At 37.4% G+C, this 12624-nt stretch overlaps 1 protein-coding gene across 1 annotated transcript; it reads left to right on the plus strand.

Annotated features, from left to right (window-relative positions):
* The first annotated feature begins 875 nt into the window (after positions 1-875).
* On the plus strand, positions 876-12468 carry pygb (phosphorylase, glycogen; brain). The gene is made up of 20 exons (XM_084096065.1): positions 876-1252; positions 2945-3046; positions 3358-3436; positions 3516-3619; positions 3753-3884; positions 4524-4635; positions 5369-5451; positions 5925-6068; positions 6178-6270; positions 6542-6688; positions 6766-6929; positions 7116-7230; positions 7377-7478; positions 7650-7797; positions 8025-8083; positions 8463-8604; positions 8768-8975; positions 10340-10474; positions 10659-10725; positions 11199-12468. Exons 1-20 carry the CDS (start codon positions 1010-1012, stop codon positions 11349-11351), a joined length of 2532 nt encoding a protein of 843 aa, XP_083952191.1. The 5' UTR covers positions 876-1009; the 3' UTR covers positions 11352-12468.
* Positions 12469-12624: the final 156 nt, after the last annotated feature.

Consider the following 12624-nt stretch of genomic DNA (forward strand, 5'->3'; position numbering starts at 1 on the left):
GACGCCGCAGGAAACTGCCGTGACTTAATCTTTTACGCGAGACACACCCGCTACCCACACACACAGGACAATGGAGGAAATCGAGTGTATGCTGTTTTTGGATGTTTTTGTTTTTGTTTTTGCTGTTTTTTATTCAGGATACTGCGTCTGGCGCGTGCAATGATGACGCAGTGAATAGTGACGATTCTCTCTGACCAATCAGCAGTCTGCCGTGATTTCACGTCACATTTTAGTATCGCCTCAGCTCGCCTCAGCCCGCTTAGAACCTCGCCGGAGGTGGTACGAAAAAAAGTACCTGGAAGCAGGTACAGGTACAACTTTTACACAGTGGAAAACCAAACAGAGCCGAGTCGAGTCGAGCCGAGCCGAGCCGAGGCGAGCTGGTACTGTGTAGTGGAAAAGCGCCACAAGTCAACTACAGTACCCACACTTACAACCAGACTTCACTTCTAAATCCGACTCCTCCCACCATTTCTAAATGTTTTCTATTGGGTGCTTGAAGGCTCCATATACGGCCAGATTGTGGATCGAAATCAATCATGAACTGAATCAATTAGTAAAAAGTATACCTATAATAATGGAAACTCTGCTCGTATGAAACGCAAGGATATGGGCAAGTCTACATAAGTCATCTTTCCTTCGAGCTGAAAAAGGCAATGGTGTTACAAAATGTTATATTATTATGTTATAATAGTTGCTGGCCCAAATGCAGATGATTATTATACACAAACCGACTCGCCTAGGTCAGAATACATTAGTAAACGTGTAGCTAGTAAGCGTTGCATGGATGATTGACGTCTCACGCAACCTATGGGAACGCAATTGCGATAGTATCACTGGCCAATAAACAGGCGGGATTTAAGCCCGCCCACCTTCTTCTCCAGTTGACACAGGGGTGTGTCTCAAAGCCAGGGAACAGTGCGTGTAAAGTCCTTCTCCATCGCACCAAGCTGTGCACAAGTCAGGTGTCCAACATTTTCATTCTTTGCTTTTTAAACGCGTTGGCAACATGTCCAAACCTCTTACCGATCAGGAAAAGCGCAAGCAGATCAGTGTTCGTGGTATAGCTGGACTGGGGGATGTTGCCGAAATCAAAAAGAGCTTCAACAGGCATCTTCACTTCACCCTTGTGAAGGACCGCAATGTGGCCACCCCGCGGGATTATTACTTCGCCCTGGCACACACGGTGCGGGATCACCTGGTGGGCCGCTGGATCCGCACTCAGCAGTATTACTATGAGAAAGACCCGAAGGTACGGATCTCTTCCTCCTCCTCTTGCAGCGAGGAAGTGGCATGGTTTGTGCACTAGTGGGATAAGTTACATGAAATGCTTTTAATGTGGAATTAATGTTTACGAATTTAAACATTTTGTTTATGCATTTGGCAAGTTTGGGCCTCCATAATTGCATTACTGCAGAATTGCACACTGCTGTGTGTCTTCTTTAGTTCAAATTAAGTGCACAAACCATAATCATATTCATAGTGCATTGTAAATGTTAGTGAATATGACCTGGACAGTCATTTCCTCATTTATTGTGAGTCAGTCATTAATTTCACTGTTTTCTGGGGAAGAGTTATAGGCCTGTATTTGTTTCCTCAGCTTGGTGTTCTTTGCATTGGCCATCCATTGCTGTTAAAAAAGTGTGATCTCTTCCTTAGGGCATCATTAGTTAAGTGTTTTGCAACCACTTATTCTCTGTGCTCACTAGGGGAAGTACAGATTGCAGTATACTGTCAAAACCAGTTGAAGATAATAGGTTGTATCTAATGCTTTGACATGATCCATGTGCAGCATCACTTGTGGCTATTAATAGACAACTATTACCTGGGTGCTTAATGAGTTGGGAGGTTTTTTTGGAGAGTAACTAGGAGAACGTGCTTCTTTTCTTAGTCTTTTGTGGCTCCATTGATGTGGCTGTGAAGCTTATTGTGACTTGTTTGTTGATGAACATGGAATCTAACCATGTATTTTGAATTAAAGCAGCATTACATGGTAATTTTCAGTACTTTAGGTCTTTTGGAAAGCTGTCAAGGCTTTTCCTTTTCTGGCCTTGACAGCTTTCCAGAGATGTGTGTGCTTAATTTCAGCAGTCATTTGAGTCAGTAATGAAAGCCTGTGGTTGTTGTCTAGATATCTCTTAACGGAAGCAGATAGCTTTATATGGTTGAGCACACCAATATGTGAAGCACTTCCAGGAACTTCACTCTTGTCAAGCACTACGCTTGTTGAAGCTCAGACCCTTGGAAAACAGTAAAACACTGTCACTTTATTTAAACCCACAGTATGCACTATGCAGTGATTAAGCCCCATCTCAGCATGTTAAACTGAAGCATGCATTTATTTATTACTGTGGTATTCAGATGTTGTTCAATGTGTATTTGAGGCCTTCAGCAGTCTGTAAACTTCTCCCAGGGCAGACCTCTAATGAATGAACACTTATGAAAAGTTGATACCAAGCCAACAAGATCAAATGTTGTACTTCAGTAACATACCAGAGAGTATAGGCAGTAAACCATATAAAAAGTGCGAAAATACAAGCTTTCACTGCCTGCAAAAAATCATTTTAAAGTTATTTATTTATTCTAAGAGTTGATTTAATTCAAACTATTTTAACATATGTCTGTGGAGAATACACATTTCCTGTTCTCAAATATTTTTATAAAATATTTAAATAAATGTTATAATATTGGCGTAAATTCATATAATATGAACAGCCAATTTGAGGGAAAAAAAACAACATATTGGTTGACCTTTTGTTTCAGTTCATATACTGATTAATTGTAGTGTTATAAGATAGTATAATGTTATAATTTTATCAGACAGTAAAATGTTGCATCTTCTAATCACTGTAAGCTTGTATTGTCACATCTTTTCTATGGTCTTCTGGTTCAGATATCTCTGTGCACATGCAGTGAGGTTTTATTTGTGTGTTTTTTGTTGCAGCGCATCCACTATCTGTCTCTGGAGTTCTACATGGGCAGAACTCTACAGAACACCATGATAAATCTTGGGCTGCAGAATACCTGTGATGAGGCCATCTACCAGGTAAAATGCATCACTGACATAGCAAACTTAATGCTCTTGTAAAGCATTTGTTACTGAATTGCAGAACTGTCCCAGAGCTCTGTTACTTAAACATCCTGAAACTTTAGAAACAGCTGTTGTTTTTCCCCTGCTCACCCACAGAGCGCTCATGGGGGATGTAGACCAGTTGCCACAGGCTTGCAAAACTCTTAGTCTAAACCCTTCCTTGTTTGAATGAGAGAACAGGGAAATTTGCATAATCGGTTGAAATTGTGTTGCCCAATGTGATTTTTTTTTTAACATGATCTGTTCTGAAATCTATTGACCTTCAGCTTGGACTGGATTTGGAAGAATTAGAGGAGATTGAGGAGGATGCAGGGCTGGGAAACGGAGGGCTCGGGCGTCTTGCAGGTACCTACATTTAAAACTCCCTACATCCTAGTACATGTCCCCGACATATTGGACGTTTGATGTCTGCTTTCTCTCTCAGCTTGTTTCCTGGACTCAATGGCATCTCTGGGTTTGGCAGCATATGGTTATGGCATTCGATATGAGTTTGGGATCTTCAATCAGAAGATCGCCAGTGGCTGGCAGGTAAACCAAAACTGAAAAATAGTATTTATATTGGTAATTTTCAGTATATGTTAACCCATGCATTTCATTTTATTTAAATAGTAGATCAAATATTGAAAATATGAATACAATTATTATTATTTATTTTTTTTAGGTTGAGGAAGCTGACGATTGGCTTCGTTATGGTAACCCTTGGGAGAAGGCCCGTCCCGAGTACATGCTTCCTGTGCATTTCTATGGCCGAGTGGAGCATACTCATGAGGGACCAAAGTGGGTTGACACTCAGGTCAGTCAGTGATGATCTAGTGCCGTGGGATATCAAGGGGAAAACATAGCTATAGAAAAAAAAAAACTTCAACCTCATTCACTATCATTCAAAAGATTGTAATATTTCTGAAAGAAGTCTGTTATGCTCATGGCTGCATTGATTTGAAGAAAAATACAGTTAAACAGTAATATTATTTCTAATTATTATAAAAATATTTTCATAAATAAAATGATTACAATAAAAAAATAACTTTAATACTTTAATAACTTTATTCTTATGGCAAAGCTGAATTTTCAGCAACATTACTCCAGTTTTCGGTGTCACATCCTTCAGAAATCATTCTAATATGCTGATTTGGTGCTCAAGAATCATTTTTTATTAATATCAATGTTGAAAACAGTTGTGCTACCTAATAAGTTTGGAAACCGTTATACATGTTTTTTTTTCAACAGAAAGGTAAAAAAGAACATAATTTATTTAAAATAGATTTTTTTTGTAACACTTGATTAAATTAATGCGTCCTTCATTTCTTTTAACAAAAAAAACCAACCTTACTGAGCTTTTGAATGTTACTGTAATTGTGGATAAATAGGATGGCAAAATTAAAGTCCGTTCATGTCTATATTTTACTGTACCGCTCTGTCTTTTCTCTGGCAGGTGGTGCTTGCAATGCCTTATGACACTCCTGTGCCTGGTTATAAAAACAACACTGTGAATACTATGAGACTGTGGTCTGCCAAAGCTCCTAATGATTTCAACCTGCAAGAATGTGAGTCAACACAATGATCAGCTTTAAATTAAGTGAGCTTCTCTGTCCTGGTTTGTTTGGAGGATTCCAGGTGAGCTTTGTGTGAGCTTAGATTATTACATGCTTGAAATTTCCAGTTGCTTGCAGTATTATTGAAATAGTCTTTTATATTACTGTTAGTTTGATTGAGTCGACACTTACCTTCTCAGTTGAGTTTATATAAAAGTGAACTTGTTTCCTGGGAGAATGGTTTCTGTGTAGAATACTAAATATAGGCCTCTTCACCAGAGCAATGCATCAGCAGCACAGAAACAGGAGAGCAGCTGGCAACAGGCCAGCGTTACCCATAGATACGCCTGCTGTTGAGAGTGTGCTTCATGATTGTTGGGCCTCTGAGCTCTACAGTCAATGTCTCAATCTATATTAGACACATACTCGTAAGGTTTATACATGCATACAATGATTTATTTATATATATATATATATATATATATATATATATATATATATATATATATATATATATATATATATATATATATATATAGATAGATATAGATATAGATATAGATACACACACACACACACACACACACACACACACACACACACTAGTACTGTCAATCGATTAAAAATAGTCTCTTATCGTTAATTTAAGACTTCATTTAACTAATTTAAGACTGTGCTTGCAAGGAATACTCGACAAAACAGGCATTTTAGCATGTAATTTTGAAATACTCTCTCTTACTTGTAGTCAATGTGGGAGATTACATCCAGGCTGTATTGGACCGAAACCTGGCAGAGAACATCTCCCGGGTGCTCTACCCCAATGACAATGTACGTACACCCACTTTGCAATCCTATAAAACTCTTGCTGAGGATGCTTGATGGTCTGATGGACAGAATGTACACACACAGAGAGAGAGAGAGAGAGAACAGAGAGCAGGAATTTGAATGTGATATGCGTTAAGTTACTATAATAAACACTGACAATCATATGTGTGTAAATTTAGACTCTGTCGATTCTGGTATGCAAAATAAGCTTTAGCTGACCGGCGTGAGCAGATTTCAGCAGAGAAAACTCTTATCTTGTGCAACAGTGCCACTGACATGTGTAATACATTGAGGAAGTTGTCTATGTCTATGTGTCATGATACAGTATTGTATATTGTTTTTATTCACACAACTACTAAACTAAGAAAACACAATGCTTGGTTATTCTGTCTGAAAAACTGACAGTAAATGGAATGTGTTGCTGTTTGTAAAGCTTTCAGTGTGTCTGTATTTAATATTGAATGTGCATGCGTTAGTTTTTCGAAGGGAAGGAGCTCCGTTTAAAGCAGGAGTACTTTGTGGTGGCTGCTACTCTGCAGGACATCATCAGACGCTTTAAATCTTCGAAGTTTGGCTGCAGGGATCCCGTGCGCACCTCTTTTGAGGCTTTCCCTGAAAAGGTTATATGACATGAAATACATTAATTGACTGAATTTTCAGTCACAAATGTAAAAACAGCAAAGGTTTTTGCTCTCACGAAGAATAACGGTTTCAAAACCACTCTCTCAGGTGGCGATTCAACTGAATGATACTCATCCGGCTCTGGCGATTCCTGAACTCATGAGAATCCTGGTGGATATAGAGCAGCTGGACTGGGAAAAGGTGTGATGTTCAGGCTGTCAAACTGTGTTTTAAGATAATTCCTTCACAGCTGTTTTGTTGTTCAGTATTTGTATTTTTCTGCCTAGTCATGTTGACATGAGTAATAGACAAAGAATTGCTAATACAATGAAAAGTATTGTTCATTCAGCCAGACAACTTTTTTTTAAATAACATTTTCTTGGAAGTTATTTTATTATTTTATTCATTTTGTCATTTTATTTGTAATAGAACTTTCCAAAATCCGCATTAAAGTGCGCATGTGTGTATGTAGGCATGGGAGATTACCACAAAGACGTGTGCGTACACAAACCACACGGTGTTACCCGAGGCTCTGGAGCGCTGGCCTGTCTACATGTTTGAGAAGCTTCTGCCACGACACCTGCAGATCGTCTACGAGATCAACCGGCGGCATCTGGATGTGAGGAAACGCACGCATACACTAACTCAAGATCATCATAGTTATTTCTATTTGTTCTGATGGACTCTCTGTTGTAGAGAATTGCTGCGCTGTATCCAGGCGACCATGATCGTTTGCGCAGGATGTCTCTGATCGAGGAGGGCGATCCAAAGAGGATCAACATGGCTCACCTTTGTGTGGTCGGGTCACACGCCGTCAATGGAGTTGCACGGATTCACTCAGACATTGTCAAAACCACTGTGTGAGTAGAGTGAATAAGTCTATATACAAAAATATTTGACCGCGAGTGAATTATTTCCAGGTCGCCATGGAAGCATTTTTATTTTAATGCTATTTAGGTCATGTGTGTATTGACATTAAGTACTTTTGAATATTTGAGTACATTTAGAACTTGCAGAAATTAATGAATTTTTTTAACTGGTTTAAGATTTAAGGATTTCTGTGACGTTGAGCCGGAGAAGTTTCAGAACAAGACAAACGGCATCACACCTCGTCGCTGGCTGCTGCTCTGCAACCCTGGCCTGGCTGACATCATCGCTGAGGTGGCCTCCTTAACTTATTATTCATGCAGTTGGTGTAAAGTTGTGTAGTATTTTATTTAAAATGTTATTTATTTTATTTGTTCCAGCTCTTGCTCACTCTACCCCCACAGTTTTTGTTTCTGTCCCTCACTATCTTTTCGTTTCAGAAAATTGGCGAGGACTTCCTGACGGATCTGTTCCAACTAAGAAAACTTTTGGACTTCATCAATGATGAAATGTTCATTCGGGATGTGGCTAAAGTGAAGCAGGTCTACATTTAAATTATTATTATTTTTTAAATAAATAAAGACATGCCTTCTTCGATTTTGATATTTATAATGTATTTTTCAAAATTTAAAAAGACAGAAGAATTAAAAAAGAGAGAGAATTTTTGGCTTCATGTTTAAAGGTTTATTTATTTATTTTTTTGTAATTTTTAGGAGAATAAGCAGAAGTTTGCAGCTTATCTGGAGAATGAGTACAAAGTAAAGATAAACCCTGAGTCCATCTTTGACATCCATGTCAAAAGAATCCATGAGTACAAGAGACAACTGCTCAACTGCCTTCATGTCATCACTTTATACAACAGTACGAAAATACACAAAGAAAAACACAGCAATGTATTCAAGATAGAAGATCAGTGCTTGAACACCGCCACCTATCTGAGCACTGATGAACTGACCAAAGAGAACATTGCACTTTTTTTTTGTTTTGTTTTATCATAATTATTTTGTAGATTCTTTTTTAAAATGGCTCAAATTAATAAATGATTTACTGAGTGATTTTATAAATTACTTTATTCTGCACTTTTCTAGGGATCAAGAAAGAACCAAACAAGAAGTTTGTTCCCAGGACCGTAATGATTGGAGGAAAGGTATTTGAATTAATTAATAAATAAATATATATATGGGATTCTGAATAATATTAGTATGTGATAACTGTCATTATGGAATTTTGTGTACTTTAGATTGACATGATTTAAAGCAGTAGTTTTCAATTAGGAGGTCTCGACAAACTTAATCAAACTTTGCTGAAATGCTGAAAAAAAAAAACCAAGGTGTAAACTTTATATTTCTTTTTGTCTCCCCCAGTCATTTACAAATATTGATTTATTAATGAACATACTGTTTGTGAAACTTCTGGAATCAGTAAAATAAATAGCTTAATATATTGACACTCAGTTTCTGTTAAAAAGTTTGAAAACAAGCAGCTCGGAAATTGCTTTTTCTCTGATCCTGCACTGCCTCCTGCAGGCGGCACCAGGCTATCACATGGCAAAGATTATCATTAAACTGATCACCTCAGTGGGGGAGGTGGTCAACCATGATCCTGTGGTGGGAGACAGACTGAAGGTCATTTTCCTGGAGAACTATAGAGTCTCATTAGCTGAGAAGGGTGAGTAAACGCATTAACAACTGTTGATGGATAGCCATAAAAATATCAGATATTTGTCAAGATAATCGAATTATTTTAGCTAAAGTTGCATCATAGTTACTTTATTTATTGGATGTCATAGATTATAATGGAATTTGAATTTGTCATGTGCTTTGCTCTTCAGTGATCCCCGCTGCCGACCTGTCCGAGCAGATCTCCACGGCGGGCACTGAAGCCTCCGGGACGGGAAACATGAAGTTCATGCTTAACGGCGCTCTGACCATCGGCACCATGGACGGCGCCAACGTGGAGATGGCAGAAGAAGCTGGAGAGGAAAACCTGTTCATCTTTGGCATGCGGGTCGAGGATGTGGAGGCCATGGACAAAAAGGGGTGAGAAAGAGTGAATGGATATAACCGAATAAGATAGAGAACATAGGTCTAGATGGGAGGAATGATAAAGTCAAACACTTTACAATAAGGTTCTATTAGGTAATGCATTTGCTAAAATTACCTAACAATAAGCACTTCATTTTTTTACAGTATTTATTCATCTTTTCTAACATTAGTTATTAAAAGTATAACTGTTCATTGATCGTTTGTTACAGTTCTGGACCATTTTAATAGTTTATTAGTAAATTTTGAAGTTAACATCAAGTAAGATTAATAAATGCATTAGAATTATCGTTCATTGTTAGTTCATGGTAAGTAATGTAGTTGACTAATGTTAACCAACCTTGTAGTAAAGTGTTACCAAACATAAATGTAACTTCCTGATTGTGACATTTGTGGAATTATTTTCTTCTGACTGGAATTGTTTTGTGATCACTGTTATTTTAGTGTTATTTATATAGGAGTGAATTAAGGGTGATTGGGACATAAGGTCAAATGGGATAGTATAACTATACAGAGATTATTTTCAGAAAGTAAAACCTTTTTTGCCGAGCCCTAGCTGTGAGACCTCATTGTAAAAATTGTAGGTGGGCGGAGCAGGCATCAAACAGGAAGTTGACCCTCAAATGCATGAGGAAAATTACTAGCTTTTGCTAGTTTTCGTAATAAGGTCCTAAAATTGTCATAACTACTATTTTCCACAAACCTTTGATGGAAACATGAATATGATGCTCTACTGCAACAAAATCAATAAGAAATTTAGAATTGGGTTGTTTTTATTTTGTCACAATTTAGGTGGATGGGACAGCATGATTCTGGGTGATTGGGACAGTGCTTAAAGGCTTTGCTAATTAAGAAAATTACCAAACTTGCAATAGAGAACCATTGTTTAAATGCTCGAAATTGTTTTTTCCCAACCTCTTCATTTGTGCAAGAGCTAGCTGGATTATGCTAAAGTAAAAAAAAACTAATTCTGAAAAGGGTTTTGGCTCATTTACAGAAAAAAGTATGTCACGCATCCTTTCATTATAATATAAACTTGTTACACAACTTTTTACACAAGGCGGAAATTCAAAAACCATCCCAATCACCTTTAATTCACCCCTACTGTTATAGTTTTTATGTTAAGCTTTTTTTCTTTAAAATTTTGGTTATTCATTTTAGTTATGTGATTTTTGGGGGGGGGGGGTTTGTTGCCATTTTAGGTTTTTTAATACTTTTTTGTTTTTACATATTTACTTTTTCACGAGTTCATTTTTTTCAAGTTTTTCATCTGTTTATCTTCTATTTGATTTCAGTGACTGAAAAACAACTTTTAATAGTTTAAGTTTGAGTCTACAATAACATCACTGTTTGTGATCTAGATACAATGCCAGGGAATACTACGAGCGTCTGCCTGAACTCAAACAGGTGATGGATCAAATCAGCACTGGGTTCTTCAGCCCCAAAGAGCCTGAACTCTTCAAAGACATTGTCAACATGCTCATGAATCATGACAGGTGGGCAGCAAAGAGTGCACTTGTCTGAATGTAATTTATTGCTTCACTCCTTCTTTGAAATAGTTTGCATTTTCTGGTGTTATGTATGTAAAGTTTATGGAATTTGAATGCAACAATTACCCATTATCGCATTTATTTTTTAATTTGTAGGAGGTGTCTGACTTCTGTTGTTTTTCTCTCTCAGGTTCAAGGTTTTTGCAGACTATGAATCATATATCAGTAGTCAAGAAAAAGTAAATGAACTCTACAAGGTGAGTTAAGATGGTTTGGATGGTCTACCAATATGGGTTTTTCAATGGCTATTTCATAATTTGAACATTTTAAATATTTTTTTTCTGTATGATCTATATTAAACCTATAATTACTGTATATAATTTTAAACTGCATTTTTAATGATCTGTTATAAACTATCATTATATAAAATACTTGAGAACAGAAAATGTTTTTGTAATTGACACAAGTGGGTGCCTAACACTCCTTTTAACTGTTAGCTGATGGTCATAATCTGAAAATGACCATTTATTGGCTGATTGATCTACTTGGAGTCTTCCACTGCTCAAAATGTACTGATTTTATTTATTGATTTAAATTAAAAATCGAAACTGATTTTTGAGAAATAGATGTATGGGCAAAACTGCTTGTTTCCCAATAGCAACTTTTTTTAAAAGCTTTGTTCATTCATTATAAGTAAAAATCCCCACTCTTTATTTTTATTTTTAATCAGAACCCAAAAGAATGGACCAAAACAGTGATCAGGAACATTGCTGCTTCTGGAAAGTTCTCCAGTGACCGCACCATCACGGAGTACGCCCGTGAGATCTGGGGAGTGGAGCCGTCGGACGTCAAGATCCCGCCACCTAATGAGCCACTGGAATGAGGGAGCAGGGAACACTGGGTCTGCTTGCCTGTTCCTCAACCATTCCCAGTGTGTTGGTGTGCCTTCAGGTTTCTCTCACTATGCAGAACACCACATGGAACCCCTTTGAATTTCACGACTGTAGTGTACCCCCAATATACACACAAACTAACCCCTCCATGTGCACTTACACTGTAGTACATTTAAAATCACTGTTACTTTCACTTGCCCATACTCCATTTTCATGAATTCGGTTATGCCGATTCAATTTGTTGCTCATCTGAGACTAATTTATTGAAGCTTAATTTAGTCAGAGCTTAGTCTAGCTTCAGTTTACAGCTGTATTGATGCATGTCAATTCTCAATTTTGGTGCATTCCTTGTATCACTTTTAAGGGTGGCCATTCTGACTGATTATAACAGAGATGCCAAGACTATAGTTCTGTCCCAGTTTTATGTATTTCAGGAAGTGAAATCAGCAACTGGAAAACATTGGAGACCTAACTATCATTTGCATCCTGGACTATTTCTTAGTAGCTTCAGGAAATATTTGATCATCAGCCACCTTTGGTTTGTTTAAATTCAGTAGAATTAGTCTCCCTGCCCTAAAATACAGTATATAACCAGTCAGAAACAACCATCTCAAAAGTGGCAAATGGCAGTAATGACCGAATTACCGTTTTATTCAAGCTTTCTGACGCAGGTTAAAGGGTGCCTTGTGTGCATACTGTGCAATATTAACAACAATAATGTAAATATTTCATAAAACAATGAGAATAGAGGATGTATGGCAGCTGCCTGATGTAAACTCACAGGAATCCATCAAATAGTACATTATATTTTCTATTTTGTCAGGGTGAGCTGATGTCAATTTGTGCTCTATTTTGCATAGTATTACCAAGTGATGATATGTTTGCGCTAATGTATCTGTAGCTTGAACTATGACCCTTTTCATAAAGCAAACTCTGATTCAGCATTTCAGATTCCAGGCTGTCATTTGAATGTATGCTTATGGATGTCATCTTTTGAACATTCACACTTGTACTGAGGCCTTGTTTTCTTGTTGTTGTTTTTTTACACAAGTACTGTAAGGAAATTACCTTGTTAACAAATAATAAATAAAAACAGTATGCTGTTGACTTAAATGACTAAACAAGGCAATTCCAATTGCAAGTTGGAGAATCTGTTCATTGTTGTGAAGATTGAAGGCTGTTGTCTTGTTACGCCACATTCATATCACTCAGTGTAGTAATGAATGGCTTGAACAGGTGTCGGGTAAGCATTGCCTAAACCTG

The sequence above is a fragment of the Abramis brama genome, assembly GCF_963993115.1.
Source record: "Abramis brama genome assembly, chromosome: 21".
NCBI classification, from domain to species: domain Eukaryota; kingdom Metazoa; phylum Chordata; class Actinopteri; order Cypriniformes; family Leuciscidae; genus Abramis; species Abramis brama.

Bases quoted from the DNA above. Each gene is read 5' to 3' on its own strand.
- pygb (XM_084096065.1), top strand. From the start codon at position 1,010: ATGTCCAAACCTCTTACCGATCAGGAAAAGCGCAAGCAGATCAGTGTT. The intron at 6,069-6,177 runs GTTATATGACAT...CCACTCTCTCAG, and splicing joins TTGAGGCTTTCCCTGAAAAG to GTGGCGATTCAACTGAATGA. The intron at 8,605-8,767 runs GTGAGTAAACGC...TTTGCTCTTCAG, and splicing joins AGTCTCATTAGCTGAGAAGG to TGATCCCCGCTGCCGACCTG.